Source organism: Zootoca vivipara, chromosome 5 (genome assembly GCF_965207765.1).
Source record: "Zootoca vivipara chromosome 5, rZooViv2.hap1.1, whole genome shotgun sequence".
Taxonomy (NCBI): domain Eukaryota; kingdom Metazoa; phylum Chordata; class Lepidosauria; order Squamata; family Lacertidae; genus Zootoca; species Zootoca vivipara.
This window is the reverse complement of record NC_142588.1, coordinates 14,981,636-15,003,823: the sequence shown is the minus strand read 5'-3', so window position 1 is coordinate 15,003,823 and position 22,188 is coordinate 14,981,636. Positions and strand designations below refer to the sequence as shown.

At 40.4% G+C, this 22,188-nt stretch overlaps 1 protein-coding gene across 5 annotated transcripts in view; it reads left to right on the top strand.

Moving 5' to 3' along the window:
• KCNMA1 (potassium calcium-activated channel subfamily M alpha 1) overlaps window positions 1–22,188 on the top strand; it is a 541,146-nt gene that overhangs the window by 485,225 nt on the left and 33,733 nt on the right. For all 5 annotated transcript variants that reach the window (XM_035137304.3, XM_035137303.3, XM_088670120.1 and 2 more), the window contains 2 exons: window positions 3,660–3,884; window positions 5,945–6,137. In XM_035137304.3, coding sequence (XP_034993195.3) covers window positions 3,660–3,884; window positions 5,945–6,137 — 418 coding nt within the window. The remainder of the gene's footprint in view (window positions 1–3,659; window positions 3,885–5,944; window positions 6,138–22,188) is intronic.

Below are 22,188 nucleotides of genomic sequence, written 5' to 3'. Positions count from 1 at the left end.
CTCAGCCCAACAAAGCTGAAGTGTAAAGCTGCTGCTCTTGCTATCTGAGTCCTTAATTTGGTCTCTCTCCATCTTCCTTTTATTCCTTGTGGGGCCAGCCATCAAACTGACTCAACTAATTAAATATAATCAAAAGGCCTCTTCTAGTTTGTTAGGTTCAGTGAAAGTTTGTGCCGTTTATGTTCGTGTGCTTGAATCAAAGAGTAGCAGCTCCACATCTCATAGACAAAACTGATGATATGTGAAATGAACTCCCTGGTGTGTCTTCACTTTGTTGTAGTTGATGCAGTTTTTTCCAGCGTCTGCTTCCTCAAGATTTCCCTGTACCACTAAATGGTGCAACCAATAATGGTGACAGCTCTGGTTTAGTCTAACGATTGGGAGACAAAACCTTGTTCCTTGGGCTCCTCAGGGAGTTTGTATAATAACCATGACATTGTCTGGAATTGCAATATTGGCATTTAAGCAATCGATAAAGCAGTCAATTCCACTGAGTAAATTGTTACGAATTTGATTCAAAACTGTTTAAATTGATATGCATTCCACAGTGTTCATTAGACCACCAGAGACAACTTTTCCTTGCGTTCTTAAATAACTGAGGGCGACAGATGTCAGCTAGAATATTTTAAATATATTTCAAACAGATATGACACTAATGACCTTAATGTTCCACTTCAGAAAGTTTGCATGTAAAAAAAAATGACATTGGGGGTGGCCTCCTGATCAGGATGTGACTTAACATTTATTCATTCTATTTGCACATGGAAAAGGGGTGTGTGAGTGTGAGAGAGTCCTTTCATAGCAACTCAACAAATAACAAGTTCAGCTTACTATAGTCAACATCCCCAGTGCTAAGAACTTGCACGGGCAATATATCAACACAGGAGAGAATGTTAAAACAACGTGTGGTCACACTACACGCGGTGATGGCTCTCTCATTCCGCTTTCAACCTTCTAAAGGAAAAAAATGTGTGTCTCAATCACTAGTTATTTCAGTTTAATTCTATAGTCTGATTATGTCTATCTTTTTGGCGGGGGTTCACATTAGAAGAAAGTGCTGCTGCACCTGATTGGCTTGTACAGAGTCAAAAGAATTGGCCCTTGGGGTTGGGGCTATGATCCCAATGGGAGATGCATGTGTGCCAGAGAATGGCTACAAGGAATAACCGCATGTGCACCCAGGATTACGTTGTTGTTGTTGTTGTTGTTGTTGTTGTTGTTGTTGTTGTTGTTGTTGTTGCAGCAACAGTTCCATCTAAGACACAGGTTGTGTGCAACCCAGTTGCACACAATGGATGTGCATATACAATTCTGCCTTGTGCATCACTTATTGGGATCCTCACCATGATATTTCCCAGGTCTTATTTTATATAATAAAATTTAATTATATGCTGCTTGATTCCCCTCCCCCCCCCAAAAAACCCCTCTAAGCGGTCTACATAAAATAGTATAAAATATTGATAAGGAAATACCAATAAAGCAAGCAGTCATTAAAGACATAACAACATTATAAAGATATACCGGTAGATGAAATGAACCATTTTAAAAGGAAATGTACATAATAAATTTGCATTTCTGAGTAGGTTTGCTGAAACAAAAAAGGTTTTTAAGCAGGGATCGGAAAAATATAACAAAGGCAGCTGCTTAATAGTATCAGGAAGTGGTGGGGAGTAGGTATCACACTTAGAAGTCTTGATTCCTCACAAATGCAAAAAACAAAACAAAACAAAAACATTCCAAATCCCATATCCACAAATCTAAGTAATTGAATGGGCCTATGTGGGGTAAGCCAAGCCTTTAAGTTAACTGTAACTGGTCCCAAGCTGTTGAGGACTTTATATGCAGGCAACTGCCCATTTACACAGGGGTTGTGTTTCCAAGGCACCATCTGCATTTAGCGGGATGCATGTAAGCCTGCCCCACCCGCTTCCAGTTCCAAAAGGGGGCTCCCCTGGGGATTCAGGCATGGTTCTCTCCAAGATGCCAGGGATTTTCTGCATGCATAAAGGTAAAGGTACCCCTGACCATTAGGTCCAGTCGTGGACGTCTCTGGGGTTGCAGCACTCATCTCGCCGAGGGTGCCAACGTTTGTCCGCAGACAGTTTTTCTGGGTCATGTGGCCAGCATGACTAAGTCGCTTCTGGTGAACCAGAGCAGCACTTGGAAGTGCCATTTACCTTCCTGCCGGAGCGGTACCTATTTATCTACTTGCACTTTGATGTGCTTTCGAACTGCTATGTTGGCAGGAGCTGCAACCAAGGAACGGGAGCTCACCCCGTCGCGGGGATTCGAACCTCCTACCTTCCGATCAGCAAGCCCAAGGCTCAGTGGTTTACCCCACAGCGCCACCCGCTGTATCACTAAGCTACGGTCCTTTTTCTAAAGGATGAGATAAAGGTGGCAAGTGCCCCATAATCCTCATTACAGGTGTAGCAGTGTTAAGCCAGGATTGAAAATGTTTTAGGATAGATTTGAAGGGGAGAAGGGGGAGAGAGAGAGAGAACACCACATAGCCCCTCCAAGAGATGGAGGAGCAGAATTACAGAGGTACCTCGGGTTATATACGCTTCAGGTTACAGACGCTTCAGGTTACAGACTCCGCTAACCTAGAAATAGTACCTTGGGTTAAGAAGTTTGCTTCAGGATGAGAACAGAAATCACGTGACAGTGGTGCGGTGGCAGCGGAAGGCCCCATTAGCTAAAGTGGTACCTCAGGTTAAGAACAGACCTCCAGAACGAATTAAGTTCTTAACCCGAGGTACCACTGTACTTAATATTCAAACAGTCATACGTTGTATATAGCTTTGGGATAGGAGTTTTGGGATTGCCCTGTAATTGAAATCATTATCTGTAGAATTTTGCGGCAGCTGATTGAGATTGAAATCATCTATTTAGTTTTGCTCTGTGTGTCCGCCAACAATGCAAACATGCGAATGGCAGTAAATAATAAATACCGGTAGACATGCGGGTGTTCGTGCACACTCATTCCCTGGGTGGTTGCTCACTAAACTGACTAAGGGAGAAGACATGGGCTAAGGCTACTGTTTGCTGTTCCTTGCTTCCTATGCCACTCTTGCAAGGAATAGGATAACGGTGATCAATGTGGTGTGTTAGTACAGCAGCAATGGTCCATCAATTCCCATTGAATATCAGATTGCTAGCAATAAATCATGCATTAAACCCTAAGTAATCCCACTCAATTCATAAGATTTATATTAGGCTGATTTAGACATTTCCTTTTCTGTTGAGGGATCAGACTCCTGTGAATGATTCCTATGTCTGGATATGCTTGAGAATATACTGCATGCTTGGCGTTTGTTCATCCAAAGGTGGACCCTGAAATATGTGTTTTGTAGAGAATCAACTATTGCTTGTCACATATGTCAAAGTATCCCACACCCCATCTGGGTATTCTGTTGAGCCCTGTTCATGTAGACCCCTTGAATTCTGTGAGGCTTACCACCAGCAAAATGAGTATAGGAGGCCTAAATATTTAATTTGGAGAACACCTCTCAGCTTCCAAGGCCAGACTTCACACACACACACACACACACACACACACACACACACACACACAGTTTGTTTGTTTGTTTGTTTACCCCTCCTCCTAATTGTTATTCTTTTTTGTCCTCCTTACTGACTTTGTTTTGCTTTTCCAGACTCGAAGTGAAGCAGCCATGACAGTGTTAAGTGGCCATGTGGTGGTTTGCATATTTGGTGATATGACATCAGCGCTGATTGGACTAAGGAATTTTGTGATGCCATTAAGAGCCAGCAATTTCCACTACCATGAGCTTAAGCACATTGTGTTTGTGGGCTCACTTGAATACTTGAAGAGGGAATGGGAAACAATGCATAACTTCCCCAAACTCTCAATATTGCCTGTAAGTACAAAGCCCACCTCTTTCTTTCTTTCTTTCTTTCTTTCTTTCTTTCTTTCTTTCTTTCCTTCTTTCCTTCTTTCTTTCTTTCTTTCTTTCTTTCTTTCTTTCTTTCTTTCTTTCTTTATGCTCCAACTGAACAGAACCACACTGGCTTTCATCTTGGGCTTCCTCTTTTATAAAAACTCGTATTCGGTTATAGGCCTCAGGACTTGGCCTTTTCCCTGTTTGTTGTCTCTGTGAAAACTAAGCCCTGAGAGACCTTATTAGAAGAAATTTGCCGACGTGCTCAGTCCCTCGTCAAGGATGAATTTCAGCTGCTATCAAATATGTTAGCTATGTTATCTATTGAACACTTGCTTGAGTGCCCTGCATGCAGCCAATTTTGATGTTATGATTTTTTCTGACAGCATGACAGTCATTACTTATGGCATTATTTATGCCTATGAAACCTTTGGAAACATTTTTGTATTATTTGTCTATCTACCTAATCTATCTGCATCCATAAAGACCTTTTAAAGGCTGGCCTGCTGGCTCTGCTTTATTTAACAGCCTGACAGTGGCATTTCATCTTTTTAAGGAGGTATACAGTCAGAAGATATGAATTTCTTTCTAACACAATGAGTCCTGAACTGAAAGGGCCCCAATTCTTCACTACTTGGTGTTGCCATTTATGCCTGACTGCTAAGATAGTGCAAATTTCTATTAGGTTGCTGTTTACACCCAGCAAACAAGGTGCAAAGCAGCAAGAGAATTGCAATGATTTCCACATCAAATGCTTTGCATTAATATTGTCTGTTTTCTTTTGTTTCTTCTTTTCTGCCTAAAAGTAACAAGGCTTTAAACCCAGCTTGAAGTGTGAAATACTTGTCTATCCAAGTTGCTTGTTGCTTCTCAAAGCTGCAGCTATCACAAGTGACCTTGCTATCCCAAAACACAAGGCAACTAATAATTACTAATGTATCACTCTATCATGCCTCGTTTCTCCAAGGTGCTGGGCATGTCTAAATGCACATTCCTGTGCTACATCCAGGGCGCATCTGTCACATTTTCAGATCTGTGTTGGCCATCAACCCTCATCCATGCAACATTTGCACACCACTGTGGCTAGGAAGGGAATCATTCTAGACTGTAAACACTATACACTGGCATACATTGTGGCCTGCCATGTGGAAGCCCCCTCAAAACACTAATATTTGATCATGCATCAAGTGGCTTGCATAGCACACTGACATTTAGCTCCTTGCTGTGGTCCACATGCATTCATGTGTCATTGCATCAGGAAAGGCCCATCAAAGAATTGATGTCTACCACTTGGAACAGTGAAGTGGATAAATGCATTTCAGTGGCCATTTCACAGGAGCCAGAATGTTATGAGCATCCCTTATTCCCAAATAAACATCGGTCCGAAACTTATACACATCCATAAGAGCATTACAAAATGTTGCTACATTCTGATGGGTAATTTTGCTTCCAGAAGAATAGGCACTGAGACGATTCCTGTTTCTTTTTAAATGGTTCAATCACACTGTTTTAAATGACAGTTTGTTGAAGTACATGGGGTGGGGGCTGACTAGAAAATAATTACTGTTTGCTGGGTATCGCTTCACCTAGTGTTTGTCTTCCTTGCATTTGGGTGTGCAGAGCATCCTGCTTAGAGCATTCTTCCCCCCAGGTTTAGCATGGCCCAATGTTCAAGATACTTGAACACACCCCTTGCTTTGCTTGGAAGGCAAGAACTTGCCACAGAATGAAATCAAGGCAATTCTGAGTTGCAGACAAGATGCAGAGCTCTGGCAACATTCCTGCTTCTTGTTTGTTAGTAATAGCTTGACTGAGTATTGAGACTTAACGCTAAAATGCTGCCATCAGCACCAACTACCCTTTAGATTAGCACATTCCTTCTATTCCCTGGCACATAGTTAGACCAGCTTAATGTCAGAGCATAAAAAAGATACTTGTTAAATAATTTCCCAAAGCTCCTTCTCAGTATTTAATTTGTTTTTTTTCCATTTCTTCCTCCACCTCCCTCCCCTTTTCCTCTCTCTCTCTCTCTGCCGAAGGGTACACCATTAAGTCGAGCTGATTTAAGGGCTGTCAACATCAACCTCTGCGACATGTGCGTAATCCTGTCAGCCAATCAGAATAATATTGATGATACTTCGCTGCAGGACAAGGAATGCATCTTGGCGTCACTCAACATCAAGTCTATGCAGTTTGATGACAGCATTGGGGTCTTGCAGGCTAATTCCCAAGGTAAGAACTGTCCTATAATACTTCTCTATAGTGCCTACAGGGGACAGGACCTGGCAGGAAGAATATCCCTCACTCAGTAATTCAAAGGGACCTTACATCAGCTTGCTTGACAGTTAAACCTGCTGATTGGTACGATGGGTTTTAAAGGGACGGTCGCAACACCACACTGTTTGCACACATACACAAAGGCAAGTTTTGGCAATCCTAGCAAGGGAGCGAAAATGGACTGAGTGGTAGAATTTTATTTCATTCCACTCTCAGATGGGTGATTGCTAAATCTGTAGCATTCTGCAGCCTCCAAGTTTATAGCAATGAAGTCACATTGCTACACATCACATAGCCAGAGGTGGCTTGTCCTCACGCTGGATGCAAAATGGGATAATTGCAAATGTTCTCTGACAAGGGTGTTTGCTTTGTCCGCAAGATAGCAGCCAAGTGCCACACAGCACAATAATAACACCTTTTAAATAAAGATAATACTTTTTAAAGGCGGGGGAAAGAGAGAGAAAAGGGGGAAAGAATGGAAGGTTTGGCTTCATAGAATGCACATGAAGATTCTCACAATTTATTTACAATTCTACATGAATGCAGTCCTTTTTTTTGACCCCCACACTATTCACCAATGCTATCCCAAGGTTGGATAAAAACACTTATGAAAGCAAAACAAACACCCTATAAAATGATAATGCACAAATAAGACTGGGCATTTCCTGTGCGCTTCCTATCAGATCCCATTATTGCAACATAGGAAAAAGCAAACCAATAAGAATTATGCAAAACAAGTAAAAATATCGGTATTTTGTGCATTTGTTTTATATGTGTTTTTGTTGTTTATTACGGTATTCAGGTTGCCTCTGCTTTCCATCCTATGAAATGATAGATATATTTTTTTAAAAAACTCCACCCTCTGCTAACACTCCAGAAGCAAACCCAAATATATAAGGCTCAGACTGATATATCAGAAGTGGATATAATAATTGAAGTTTTGATGAGACACCAACAATAGTATTCGTACATAGTAATTGTTATTGTTTTCAACATCCCACTTTTATATTCAAAACAAAGTTGCTTATATCTATGCAGCACATAGGCCAATACTGCCCTGTGCAACCTTATTTATTCTACTTCCTGGTTCCTCAGAAAATATCAAAATAGAGATTGCTTAGATATTCCCACTTCAGTGCAGAAAATCCAGCGTAACACTGAGAAACTGATGATTGCTTGTGCATGTGGTCCACTCTCAGGTACATTGTAATACGGGGTGGAACTCACAGAAGACACAATAGTGACATTCATGAGCTGCAGATTGATTATCCAATCATGTAGAAGTTACCAACAAATCTTCCATAGAATTATTCCGTTTTACATTGCTTATACATATAACATGCGTCCCATTCTTTTATTAATTTTTTGGTCTATGTATCCACATAGTTTGATTTGCTACTCTCTTACTGATGGAATTCCCTCCCCCCCCCAAAAAAATCTGCAGCTATAAGCATCCTTGCCTCCGTTGTCACATATAGGAATACTTTCTTTTTATCACCAGGAATATAATTTGTAATTAAGCCTAGAAGAAATGCTTCTGGCTTTTTAATAAAGGATATTTTAAACATTATTATTATTTATTTCCTCATATATATATTATTCCAGAATTGTTTGATACATCCACACTCCCACCACATATGATACATTGTTTCGGTTTCTTTCTTACATCTCCAACAAGTATTGGTTTTTAATTTATAGATTTTTGCCAATTTGTACCACTGGTATAGCATTTTCATTAAATTCTCTCTGATTGTATAACATGCCGTAAATTTGATATCATATTTCCATAGCTTCTCCCAGTTGTTCCAGCCGAATTGTATAACCTATATCACATGCCCACTTAATCATGACCTCCTTCACCTCTTCATCCTTTAAATCCCACTCTAATAACAGATTATACATTTTGGATATATTCTTTTTAGAATTTTGTAATAATTATTTTGATCCTTCTTTTTCAAATCCTATTATTTTGTCCTGATTGAATATTTGGGTGATTTGGTGATATTGCAGCCATGCCCTATTATCTAAACGTACCACTTCAACATTAGGAATGCTTGAGGAATTGACTATTTGTGACTAGCCTGATTTGCACCTCTGAGGCTAACGTGCTGATCAGATCACAGTTACTGGTTACTTTTGGATTTCACATTTTGATGCAGTTCTCCACTTAAACCAATGCACAAAACTGCATATCTTACAATAAACAATTAAGAAATCTTGACATTGGGAGAAAACAAATTCAGGACTGCGTTGAGTGAAAAGATATATTTAAATATGAATTTTCATACAGATCCTTTGAATTTATAAACTTCACTGTAATACCTAACTTGATTTATATGTGGAACTGAGAGAGGCCAGAAACAGACTGTTCTGTTGATCTACAGACAATCTGTTCCTAGGTCACAGTTTTTAAAAGCCCCTGGGCAACAGTTCATGCTCAAAATTTGGAACAAGCAGTAAGCCATTTGGCTCTGAGTGGGAATGGTGCTGAGATACTTACTCTTTAAAATTCCAAAGTACCCAGTAAGGAAACACTTAGTTTCATGGAGGTTTGTGCCACTTACGTGTGCACTACTTCTGATCTCGTTATTGTGCTTTCACAACAGAACAGTAGATTTTCTTGAAGGATCTTAAATACCACGGTTCACATTGTCAAAAGCAATTAGATCAAAGGGGTGGCATAAACATTGCTGCAAATTGTATTTGGAGTGACAGTTTTCTCTGTGAGATGCAGTTTTAGTGTAGAACCCAGCAAAAAGCCCTTCTGCGCAAGCCCCGGTTGAATATTAATGTCAATGGGGGGGCTTGCTCAAAAGAGCTCCCCCCTCCCCACACATCCTGTCCTTAATATACAGGAAGCACAGTGGCAGCAGCAGCAGCAATATATATATGGTGATCCTATTTCTGCTGATCAGCAAAGAGTGCCTCCACTTTGCAGCTCCTTACTGGCGACTAAGTGCTTTTATTTACAGAGCCGGCTGTCACTTTCCTTTTGCTTAAAAGTTTGTGCATTATTTATCCTGGGAAAACATTTCAATTCACATCATTTGGTACAAACCCTGACCCATTGCTAGGCATAGCTTTCTGCTTTAAAATGCAAGGAAGCTGAAATTGCACCAAACACAGTGACAGTGGCCATGGAGGGCCACTTCCTCCTTATACTTTCTGCCCAAGCTTCTATGCTTTTAACAACAGATTGATACCCATAAATATCTTTAGACAGAGCCTGGGAAAGCTTCACCTGCTTGTTTTCTGTAGATAATAACATTGGCGGCAATCCTCTGGCCATATGAACCTGAGGGTTTACTCATGGTGACTTCTGTTTCAGTGTATCTGAAGAAGTGTGCATGCACACAAAAGCTCATACCTATGACAAACTTAGTTGGTCTCTAAGATGCTACTGGAAGGATTTTTTTTTAATTTCATGTTTACTGTACATCTCAAATATAGACAGAGAGATCAAACTCAAATTAGTTGATGAGGCAAGCAGTCCACCTGATAAGGTTATATCACATGCCAATTTTTCACTGACAATACATCAGTTTTGTTGAGAGGTGTCAGGAGAAAGCAGCAGAGCTAGTGGTTAATTTCTGTCCCTCGCTATCGAATCTCAATGTGCTGTCCTTGCTTGTTTTGTTTCCACAAATCCTATTGCACCGGGCCTTCCCTCTAGCTTTTCACCACTTTTTCTAAGGGACAAACTCAATGTTACATAGGAGAGACATCAACAGTCTCCCAAGAGTTTTTCTTTTATGGAACAGCTGCCCTGGGAGGCTGCCATTTTAAGCAGAATAAAGGGGGGTGGACAGAGTCTCCTAGTCTACAGAGGACAGTTCCTATTTGAAAAGAATCTGCCTATTCCAAGCCAACATAAAACATAAAGACCCCTAAGAAGTTGAGAACAGGGACATTGACGTTTGCCCAGTTAGCACCTAACCAGCAAAGTGAGCTGCCATACCTGCTCACTTGGCCACAGCCCTCCCCACTATTGCATTGAGATGCATCCTATTTCAATTACAGCCATCATTTAATAATATGCACCTTTTTATTTGTTTATATATTTATAAATTAGCATATGTAAAGCTGTATACTTTTTTGTGGGTGTTTTTTTTGGGGGGGCATGTCTCCTGCCACTTATCTATTCCAAATCACCTGCCCCAGCTGTAAGAGAGATATGGAAATACAGGATCCCACCCAGCCTTCTAATGAGCAAGAAGGACATAGAGATGGATTTTGACTGAGCAAGGAGCTGAGTTGGTTAACCAACCTCTCCACTCCTGCCCTCAGTCATATCTTCAAAGGCTGCTCCCCACACCACCCACTCCCCAGTCTGTACCCCTACCAGCATTATTCTTGAGTGTTTTTGCCTGGCCGGAATGTGTCCTTGAGCTCTGATAATAACTCTTGCTTGCCTGGATGGAGGATTAACCTCTAGTTCTGATGCTGTTCTGAATACCATTTCCTTCCTCCTCCTTTGCCTGCATATTTTTTTGTCAATTACATCACAACATGCCATTGTGATGTGAGGTCACCTGATGTGAGGACTCCATAGCAATTTGTAAACAGAATGTAGTAGGCAAACTAAGCTGAAGACTGTGAGGGCAAAGGAGGAGGGAGATGGTGCCTAGAAGTAGCCACTAAGAGAGGGAACTAGTGGGTGCCAAATAACATTCAAATAACACCTGGTGTTAAGTGTGAGTATTTTGCAGTGATTTGGCTGCACTAAATGTACTATTTTCAATGTAATATCAAAATCTTAGAATATTTGTTCCAAGTATTTAGAAGATTTTCTCTAGGTTTGAAGCATTTAAAAAGCATTGCATAGACTGAACTGGGGGACTGGTATCAGAGTTCTTCATCTTTTTGCTTTGACTTTACTTAAAATTCCAGTGGAAACAGTTTTCCTGCCCCTGCCGGGTTACTTACCCTCCTCTGTTTGTTTATACTCCCCACCTTTTTTTTTTTTGCTAAATGAAGGCAGAGGTGTGCCTATATGTGCACCCTGACAAGTTAAACTGCTTTTATATGGATTTCTGAGCACATTATATTATTGTATGATAGTGAGGGAATCTGTCCCAACCATAATTTGTCAGTTTCACCTCTGTTAAACCAGCCCAAAGTTAGCTGGGTTGCCATCAACTGTTTCAACAGCTGTTTAGAATCTTAACAGTTTAATCTGAGGCGGTAAATCATTGTCAAAGCGAAATAATCATTTCAAAGACGTTTTATAAAGAACAACAGGGTTTATTCAGGCTTTTCAAATGAGCATTAAGGAACACCTTTGAAACTGAGATTAACTAAGCAAACTTAAAACATAGTCCCATCTCCTATCTAAAATCACTTCATAAGGGGGGGGCGACCCTTTGTAACATGTCTGAGAAGCGGGGTTCCATTCTTCCCCCTTGGAAAAAGACTAATAAATAGGTTGTGTGTGTTTTTAGTGGCGAATTATTTCAAAAATTAATGTGAAACATTCAATAGAAGAGCTGAGTATCCACAGATTGGACTGATGAATCATTTTCTTTGCTGATTTAAGAGGGACAGCAGAACATTGGGAACTGCGAGGATTGATGGTGGCCTTCGAAATTTGCTCCACATAATTATCTGCTTTAACTATAGATGTTGTAGATAGAAAACATGGCCCAGAATCAGTCAGTTACAATAATAATAATAATAATAATAATAATAATAATAATAATAATTTAATAATGTATGAATTGCCTTTTAAATGCCTCTCAAGATTATTTTCAAACGTAATACAAACAGCAAATAATAGTTTTTAAAACTGGAAAAAACATGAAGATAGGTTTTTAAACAATACACAATAAACAATGTAGCTTTCCAACAGGTTCTGTAACCACTGCTCGAGTCTGAGCAAGCTTGAGAAACAGACAATGTTCCAGTAAATATAATTGCACTTAAACTGAAAATACACATGCCACACAGTTGCATGTATGTTTTACATAGGATTTTTAAAACTACAGGAGGTCACAGTCATTAGTGGGGGGAAAGGATCTACTTAACCCCTTTTTCCTTGGCTGTTTTTTTCCTCTTCTGCTCAAAAGCATACAAATACCCCAACTGCAAACATGTGGGAGCCATTTGTCCACAATGAAAGTTTATGTTGATTCAAACTGCATGCAAGTGTGTGAGTCCTTTCCACAGAATCAGCATCCTTGAGGCATAGCTGCCAAGTTTTCCTTTTTCTCATGAGGAAGCCTATTCAGCATAAGGGAATTTCCCTTAAAAAAAGGGGATAACTTGGCAGCTATGCCTTGAGGTACCATTTCTTAAGTGGGCAAGGCCAAGCCTTTTACTCTGCTCTAAATTTTCACAGCCAAAGGGAGGCTGAGGCTTGTCCCTTAGTTGATTCTTGTACTTAATTGCCAGCAACAGCATGTGCGAACTGACTCTTGTGAAGATGACTGAGTTTGAAGGGACATATGCGTTCCATCTATATTGTAAATATGTATGGTGGCCCATTCATATGTGCAAGTATCATTTGATACATCGCTCTCAATCAGTGCTGGCCATGCCTGCATGGTCAACAATTTTTAGGGGAAGGGGTTATCAGTATATGATAAATTTCTTGTTTATCAGATGCTGCAACACTAGTAAACTGATGAAGTATATTGTATGCACTGCAGAATAATGTTGTCAAAAATATAGTGCTTACCACTTTTCCTTTTTTAGTATTCCCTCTTTAAATTTCTTATGTGTCTTTGCTTCTCCTCAAACTTGCTGATTCTTGCCGCAAGGGACCAAATCCAAAACATCACACACACACCTCAATTGAAATAGAAAGTGCATGGTAGCTTCCTTGCCAACCACATGAAGGCAATTATTATACTTAACTGTTTAGGAATTTATATGTATAAATAAGTATAAATTTATATGTATAAATTCCTGAACAGTTAAGTATAACAATTGCCTTTATGTACTGGATTTGCCTCTGAGTCGTAACTCTGAATATTCAGTCCAATAATTTTTATCATCTAATGATTTAAACTGTGATTTTGAATCCTGCATAATAAGAATGATGCATGTCATTAAAAACTGATTCTCAGACAATAAAAACACCTTATGGCTTTGAACAGTTCTGAAGCTGAATGGGAGGAGAAAGAGAGACTGAGCAGTAACATTTTTTCCAAAGGCATTATAAAACAGATTGCACCGTAACAGTTCAGGTGTAGTTCAGCCTTGCAATGTTCAGAGAACGGTTTTCTGAATGACTTCAACTTATGGGAGTTTCTCCTGGGAACTGTATTTTAGCCACATAAGTGATCTTGTCGCGAGGTCCGTTTTCAATTTTTGTAATGGGACCCGTGGCAAGACGGTGTAAAAGTAAATAAATAGAGAAAAATACAAAAATGAGTTTGTGCTTAGACAAACCTATGCCAGCAGTGACTCTAGCACCAGCAATGTAATATTGGCATAATGTAGTTGAGATCCTATGCAGTCCCAGCAGTGAAGTTGACAATAAAATTATACCAGTTTAAACAGATAACACAGCAACCCTGACATCATTTCCACAGCATATCACACACACCCCTCCCAAGAAAGGTGCTGGGAATTGCTCCTTTGTGAGGGGCAAACTACAGTTCCCTATATTCTTTGGTGGGGTGTGTGCTTTAAATGTGCTCTAAAGGTATGGTTTGTGGGCAGTGGAAGGTGTTGTGGTTTTTTAATAGATTATTTGACACCACTACCACAGTTACTGCTAAACTCTTGGCATAAATGCATGTTAGGTGGTGTGCCAAACACAAGTGAATTTGCCATGCCTCTGTTAGCTTACAACACACAATTGAACATTGAGCCGGAGAAAGCCTTGTAAAGCAGTAGCAAGGCAGAGTTAACTTCAGCAGAAGTAGCCGGGGGTTGGGGGGGGGGCATAGTGCCGAGATGCCTTTCTTTAAGGCGTAGCTTCTGTAAAAGAAGATAGAGGGGAGAGCTGCTCCCAAAATGGCAGAAGGCAGAATGGGCCAGTTAATGCTAGCTTCCAGATTGGGATCCAAGCACCAGACTCCGGGGGAATCAACCTTCCCCATTTAACTGTGGATTAGTCATTAGCCAGCATTTACGTTAAACCGAGTTTCTGTTAACCAAGAATCTAAAATGGCAGTATGAAGTGAGTTTCATACCCTGTGTGAAGAGAAACACAAATGTTGGAGGGAAGGGAATACACATGCCTGTGGCTGGCTCCTCAGTTAACAGGGTGGCCACATGGTTTCTGCACTGCTTTAGTTGTGTGGAGGAGAAGAGAACCAAGGGTCCTGAAAACAGATGGGCTTGTATGAGAATAGCTGGTTCAGTTAGAGGCACCTTTCTCATCTGCGATCACAGCCTCTCTGCTCCTAATTAAAGTCAAGCCAGCTCTGGCCAAATGAATGAGCCGAAAATGGCTAGAGGAGGGATATAATCTACTGCTAAGCATATGGTGGTATACATTAAGTGCAAACATAAATAATAGTAGCAGAGAAACATATTATGGCTCCTTTGTATTTGTTGTTCTGCATCTCAAAAGGAAAGCAAAACCTTTTAATATGCAGGTGTGTGTGTGTGTGTGTGTGTGTGTGTGTGTGTGTGTGTGTATTAAATATATATATATAACCTGATACTGAGAAATAAAATTTAAACACACACACACACACACACACACACCCTCTCTTTATGAGCATTAATTATATACCAGGCAAGGAAGCAATTGCCTCTGTGTTATGAAATATTAAATCAAAATGCTTCCTGTTTCCCAGATGTCCCAGAGATAAATACAGCAGTATTTTGAAGCCCCTCCCGGAGCTGTTTTGCCTGCAAATTTATAGTTTTGTCTCCGTTTTCCAAAAACCCTGTTTTATGTGAAGTATAGCACTCTTGGTAGTTTTTAAGGAGCAAACTCCTCTGGAGTGCCCTGTGCAGGCAACAATTCTCATGCAGATGGCTCACAAGGGAACTGAAGTCGAGAGGCTCCTTTAAGATGACAAATGGGTTGAAAGTGTTATTGTCTTTGATTGCATGCCTTACATCATCTGTATGTCGGAATAAGAGGGCTATGCTTTATCTTTAGCCATTTTATAAATATTTAAGCCCTTATAGTTGCCTAAAGATATTAAAGCATATTTTTACAGGATTTGGAATATAAATATTATATGTAGTACCAAAGATACCAAAGTGGTTTTAATGAATTCATAATTTTCTGTTCGCTTTTTATTGGAATGTGGTTTATGTTCCAAAAGATCCATTTAAAGAACAGGACACTGCTCAGTTCCCAGACAACATATTAACTGATGGTAAATGTTATTGGAGCTGTTTTAAAATTATGGTAGGAAAGTTATAATAAAAGGAGGACTGGGAATTTCAAGACGTTCTCTCTCAATCTCCTTGTTTTAACAAATGCAGCTAAATCACACAGAGGCATAAACTCTCCATCTAACACTACTAAATACCATGACTTGGAAGTAAGACTGTTGCATCTGATGGAATTTACTTCTAAGTGAATATAGGGATGTGGCTTTGTGCTGTTCAATACAGTGAGACCTCTGAATAAGTCATTCTCGGGGGTGTCGATCTATAACCTGCCTATGTTGAGGCAGACAAGTCGAATTTAGACCTGATTCATCAGCATTATTTTTATACAACTAAAATTGACACACATTTCATTGATGCTGGGCTTTAGCACAGTACCAAATCATATTTTCAGATGTGTAGCTATTGTCACAGCCAGCTGCAAATCTTTTCAGTTTTCAATAAAATGTAGAGAGTTTCCTCTTTAATATTTCACAAAGTTTCACTGGTTCCCAGTGGGAGCCTATTCTGGGTAATGCTTGCTAATTATCAACAACAAAACTAGACCTACAAAGCTGGCAAATTACCTGACCCTTTACATTTTAATGAGACAACAAGGGTTTCACGAAGTGATGTTGTTTCAGTGGTTAATGGTGTCAGCAATGTTGTAATTGTAGGTTGAGGCACATTAGCTGAACAACCCCCAAGTAAGAAGAGGGTTCTCTCGACAGGCCCTTTAGAGAATAGGACTAGGTATTATCATTAAGCCTGTGTCGTTTGCATGCCGCTAATCACTTACTTTATTATCTTGTGTATCCATTGTCTTTCTTTAATTGCTCTTTAAATTAAAATTAAAAATAGTTCCAATGCCCACAGCGGCTGTGAGTATCTTGATTATGAAGATAGCTTCGACAAAATGGAACATATCGATAATATATTACAGGATTATGAGAGAGGTTTGATGTTAGGGCTGATAGCCAGCAGCCTCCTGAGCATAATTCTAGGATATTTCCTTGTTTTGGCACATATTGTTTGTTTAATAAATGGTTATTTATGTGCATTTAGGCAATTACTTTAGGAAAATTCATGAATTTAAAAATACAGTGTTTTCTCTTTGGCTTAAAAGGTTGTGCCTCCAAAGGAATGTTAACTTCAAGATGTTCCCAATGTATAATGGGAGGAACAAAGGGCTAGGATTTTGTTGTATCCATGTTAATATTTTAGTGCACAACTGGCAGTGGTGCTGCACGGCATCCCATCCATGTGACATTCATTTAGTGCACTGTCCAAGTGCCGGTCAATTCTGAATTCTTTTTTAGCTGGCATGGGGAATATCTGGCCCACTGTTAAGTCTGCTAGGCCTCCCCATTTGGCCCACAAGGCCATTTTGGCAAAGCAACATGCATCTGCCCTACACCTGACGTTGCACTGATACCAGGTGTGGGCTGGGGTGCCAAAAGGCTTTACTGGGCCCAATATACTGTATGTAGATTGGGTCTTCTGCTGCATTCGCCAGAGAGGACACATATTTGCCTAACATTTATGTATACTTTACGTGGCATGCAAATCTGTACCCTATTTCTCAGTGGAGCACTCAGAAATAAACCAGGCGTCACACACAAGTAGCAAGAAGTCCAACAGAGAGAATATCAACAGGTGGAGCTTTCCCTAAAATTGTGGTTCCATACTGCAAAAGGCACATATCTCGTGAGGGCACGAGAGCCGTACTCTCTACCCTGAACCATAAAAATAACCCCGTTTCATGCACTGTAAGCAAGTTGTGTTGTTGTAGGTCTGACTATACTACATTCAGTGTGAGACCAGGTGTGACATTTCAGATGGAGGGGATCAAAAGTAATTTACAATTTACTGCAGTTCTGTTCAGATGATAATGATTGGGATGAATTCAAGATTTAAATAAAGCAAGCATGGATACATTTGTTTTGATTATTTATTAATACTTAATAATAACCACTGGGACCCAGGTGGCGCTGTGGTTAAACCACTGAGCCTAGGGCTTACTGATCAGAAGGTCAGCGGTTCGAATCCCTGTGACGGGGTGAGCTCCCGTTGCTTGGTCCCAGCTCCTGCCAACCTAGCAGTTCGAAAGCACGTCAAAATGCAAGTAGATAAATGGGAACCGCTACAGCGGGAAGGTAAACGGCGTTTCCATGTGCTGCTCTGGTTTGCCAGAAGCGGCTTTGTCATGCTGGCCACATGACCTGGAAGCTATACGCCGGCTCCCTCAGCCAATAATGCGAGATGAGCGCGCAACCCCAGAGTCGGTCATGGCTGGACCTAATGGTCAGGGGTCCCTTTACCTTTACCTTAATAATAACCGCAACATCCCTCCCATCTTTGAACAAAAAAAAAAATTGAAATCCCTACTCAGCCATGAAGCTCTTTTGGTGTTCCTGTATGCAGAAGTAAGTAGCATCAACTGCAGTGGTACTTACTCTTGAGTAAGTGTGCCTAGGATTGCAGCCTAAGAGTGTTACTCAAAGCTAGTTCAAGATGCTTCTTCAATGACTTTTAATGGCCAGAATAAGGTATGTTGTTACTGAGCATAGTTGGCTTGTGTTAAATACACCTTTCATCTTTGGGTAATTTTGGAGAGGGCACTTGTGAATTGCAATGTGGCCAGTAAAGGGAATACAAGTCTGAGCTTTGCAATTAGTTAACAAAAAGGCAATGTGGTAGAGAAGGATGCTTTTTATTTTGCAAGAAGTTCATATTATTACTTAGGAGGGAAATGTTGCATTTTTAGTAACAGTAAAACAAATTACAGGTAGGTAGCCATCTTGGTCTGCCATCGAAACAAAATAAAAACAAAATAGAAAAATTCCTTCCAGTTGCACCTTAGAGACCAACCAAGTTGTCATTGGTATGAGCTTACGTGTGCATGCACACTCCCTCAGATACACTGGAAGGATTTTTTCTATTAAAACAAATTGATTTATTCCCATCATCTGTGGACACAGTAAATCAACTGTGAAGCATATTTCGGTTTAAAGAGACACTTAAATTTCACCAAGTGGCTTCAGTTTACATTTACTTTTGCAATAGCAATCAGGGTGGAGAAACCTCCAACAAAATTTTACTGTTTCTGGCTTGCCTTAAAAATTTCTCCCGAGGATGACTCCAAATTCACTTCAAAATTCATTTTAGGTGATATTGAAATCAAATGACAGTCTAGGGATGTTCAGAACCCTCCTGGGAAATTTCACTAGGCAAAGATAAACTCTTGTATCTTCCTTGAAAATTTCTTAGATGATCTCCTTAATCAGCTGTGACCTTCATCTTAGATGGAATTCCAGAGCTGTTTTAGCTGACTGATTCTAGTTCCACTGAAAATTCCAATGGTTTGTTCCATTTTATTCAATGGAAGACAACTGTGTCTTTTGCATATAGCTCACATCTCGCAGGCCTGAGCTTCCACAGCACACCTTTGCTTACTCTGAAAGTGACTGAGGCTGGTAGCTCCCCCCAAATTGCCTCTTACCATGAAAAAAATTGCCCGTATGCTTACTTATAATGGGTAAAAAATATATTTCAAAGACCTTAAACTACAATTTAGATTATTGTGATGGGTGATTAGCTTTGAGTCATTCTTTTGTCTTTTAAATCCCTTATTGGTATGCTGCATTTTATGGTTATCAAAGGTGCACAAGTTGTAGTTATTAGAGAGAATACAGAAAATTCGTTGTGTGTGTGTGTGTGTGTGTGTGTGTGTTATCCAAGAATCTTAAGACATACTCAGAATCACAGGGTCCAACCCCCTGCAATGGAGGAATCTCAACTAAAGTATCCATGGCAGATGGCCATCCAACCTCTGCTTAAAAACCTCAAAGGACAGTATACCACCTTCCAACAGAGTCCGTTCCACTGTCGAACAGCTCTTACAGTCATGCTAGGAATGTTATCAGGAAGAACTGCAAGACATGCTTTTTAGCATTACTTTCTGAGCCTAGGGCTTGCTGATCAGAAGGACAGCAGTTCAAATCCCTGCAACAGGGTGAGCTCCCGTTGCTCGGTCCCAGCTCCTGCCAACCTAGCAGTTCGAAAGCACGTCAAAATGCAAGTAGATAAATAGGAACCGCTACAGCAGGAAGGTAAACGGCATTTCCGTGTGCTGCTCTGGTTCGCCAGAAGTGGCTTTGTCATGCTGGCCACATGACCTGGAAGCTATATGCCGGCTCCCTCGGCCAATAATGCGAGATGAGCGCGCAACCCCAGAGTCGGTCACGACTGGACCTAATGGTCAGGGGTCCCTTTACCTTTACCTTTACTCCATGTCCAGCTGCAGCTCTCTGATCCTTCACTGCCATTCTTGCTGCATGGAGATATTCTGGATGCTTGCTTCACAAGATTTATATACCACTTGATTGCAATAAAACCTCAAAGTGGTTTTCAACAAGAATGAAACTATTAGTAAAAAGCATTTGATAACATCTGTTTGAAATGTGTGGGGGGGGCGATATTTAAAATGGTAAGCTGAAAACCATATTAAAATGCTTGTCAACATTCTACAGGTCTGGATAGGCTTGCCTAAACAAACATGCTTTTAGCATGCACCGAAAAGAGTATATTGAAGGTGGCTGCCTGATTTCAACAGGCAGGGAGTTCCAAAGAGCCTGGCCTCCCTCCACTAAGTCTGCAATGTTGCCATAGGAACATGGGGAGCTGCCTTATACCATGGGTCTATTGACAAGCAACGGTTCTCCAGGATTTCAGACTGGGATCTCTCCCTGCCTTACCTGGAGATGTTAGGGATTGAGCTGGACCTGCTTTGTTCAAAGCAGGTGCCTTACCACTGAGCTATAGCCCTTCTCCACAGCCCAGGGTACAGTGTCCCGTCCCCCGCCCATTACACCGACTATGCACAAGCGAGCCTTTCCTTCTGGTAGGCTTTGTCATCTTAACAGCATAACTGGAAAAGCACTGCCAACTACAGATCTACAGAGATAATATGTGTATGGAAGAAAGAGGCTTCCATTGTTTGGTGCTAAATTGATGATTAGCCATCCCATATAACAGTGGTCTTCAACCCCCGGGCCACGGACCGGTAGCGGTCTGTGGATCAATTGGTACCGGGCCGCCTAAGGATCATTAAATACAATTAAATTAAAATTATTAAATCAAAACAATCTAAATAAAATATAAACAATAAACGCCCCCCCCCCTCAGCGGGCCACAGTAAAATTATCAGACATTGACTGGTCCGCGGTGATAAAAAGGTTGGGGAGCACTGCTATGTAGCATAAAACTCTTGTTCAATAATAACAGTCATTATTATCCATCAGTCTGTACCTATTATCAGGTAACATAAATCCATACTCCCTGTAATACGTTATTGTAAAAGGTATTTATTTTAATGGAAGGCAGTGGCGTAATAGGTATTTCAGCGAGGGGCAGTGTAGCATAGTGTTTCTGATGTGTGTGTTTTCACTGTAAAGGAGACTTGAACATGGCCTCGTTTCTGCACAATCTGAACATTCTCTTGCAGACTGTAAAAGATTTTATTAGGTCTTTTCATTCCAATTATTATTACTTATTTATTCTTAAATTTAAATACAGCACATAAAAAGTTTTTTTTTAAAAAAAGTGAAGAAGGAAAAAGAAACAAAAGTGTAAAATTAACAATTGCAATTTTTAACCTACTGTATTTTGTGTAAATGAGTTCCAAAATTAATTCTATTTGTCCATGCAAAGTTTATGTCTATAAGCAATCTGTTCATCGGTTGGCATGTGTAGTCAGGTCTTCAATCCATTGAATAAATGGAGCTGCACGTTTATCTTCCCAATGCATCAATATCAGTCATTTGGCCATAGTAACATGGAGGATCCGTTTTTGTTGCCCAGTTGTCAAATTCCATATAGTAGGTATGTAGTTCAAAAGAATATTATCCTCTTGAATTCCAATTTCCAATTATGAAGAAGTAATTTTGTTTATTTATTTACCACACAGCACCTGGTTAATGTTTCACTTCCTTGTGGTCACTGTGAAGGCATATAACTTTAGGTACTTGCATTGACCAAAGGAAAAACTGGTATGCAGCATGCAAGGTTCAGCCTGTGTCTGCATGCTTTCTCTCAGGGCTGGACCAAGGTCCTACTGGATTGGTCTGCACACTAGTTTTTTTTTCTGGTTTTTTTTTTTAAAGAGAAGCTTATCTCTCCAGTATGTTTGCTTCCCCATAAAACCAAAAGCAAAGCATCTTTTGTATTCTGGTTACTCGTACTCTGAGAAATCGGCTCATTCTTTCGTTGTCTTCTTTGTCCTCTGTGTATCTACAAATACTTCTTGCCCGTCACACAAGTTTAGGGCCCAAACAAATGTGATGTTAAATACACAAACGCCTTTTCAACACGCCTGTTTTCCGCATTGTAATAAGAGCAGATGCAAGAATGATTTGTGGAAGAAAGCAGGATCGGGACCGCGGGGAGAGCAATAATCCTTTCCCCTCCCCATGGCATTCTTGTTGAAAGCGATGCCCACCCCCCACCCTCACTGAAGCTGTTCTTGGCCTCAGAGCTATTGGATTAATAGCAGCTTTGAGGGTGGACAATTTCATAGCTCTAAAACCACATTTCATTCCAATACAGGCTGTCTGCAGTCTCCTTACAGCAGCATTGACTGGCCACTGTAGCTAAGTAGTGAGTAAGGAGAGGGCTTATCAGCACCCCAATACACCCCCTCCCTCTGTTGCCACTTAACATCACA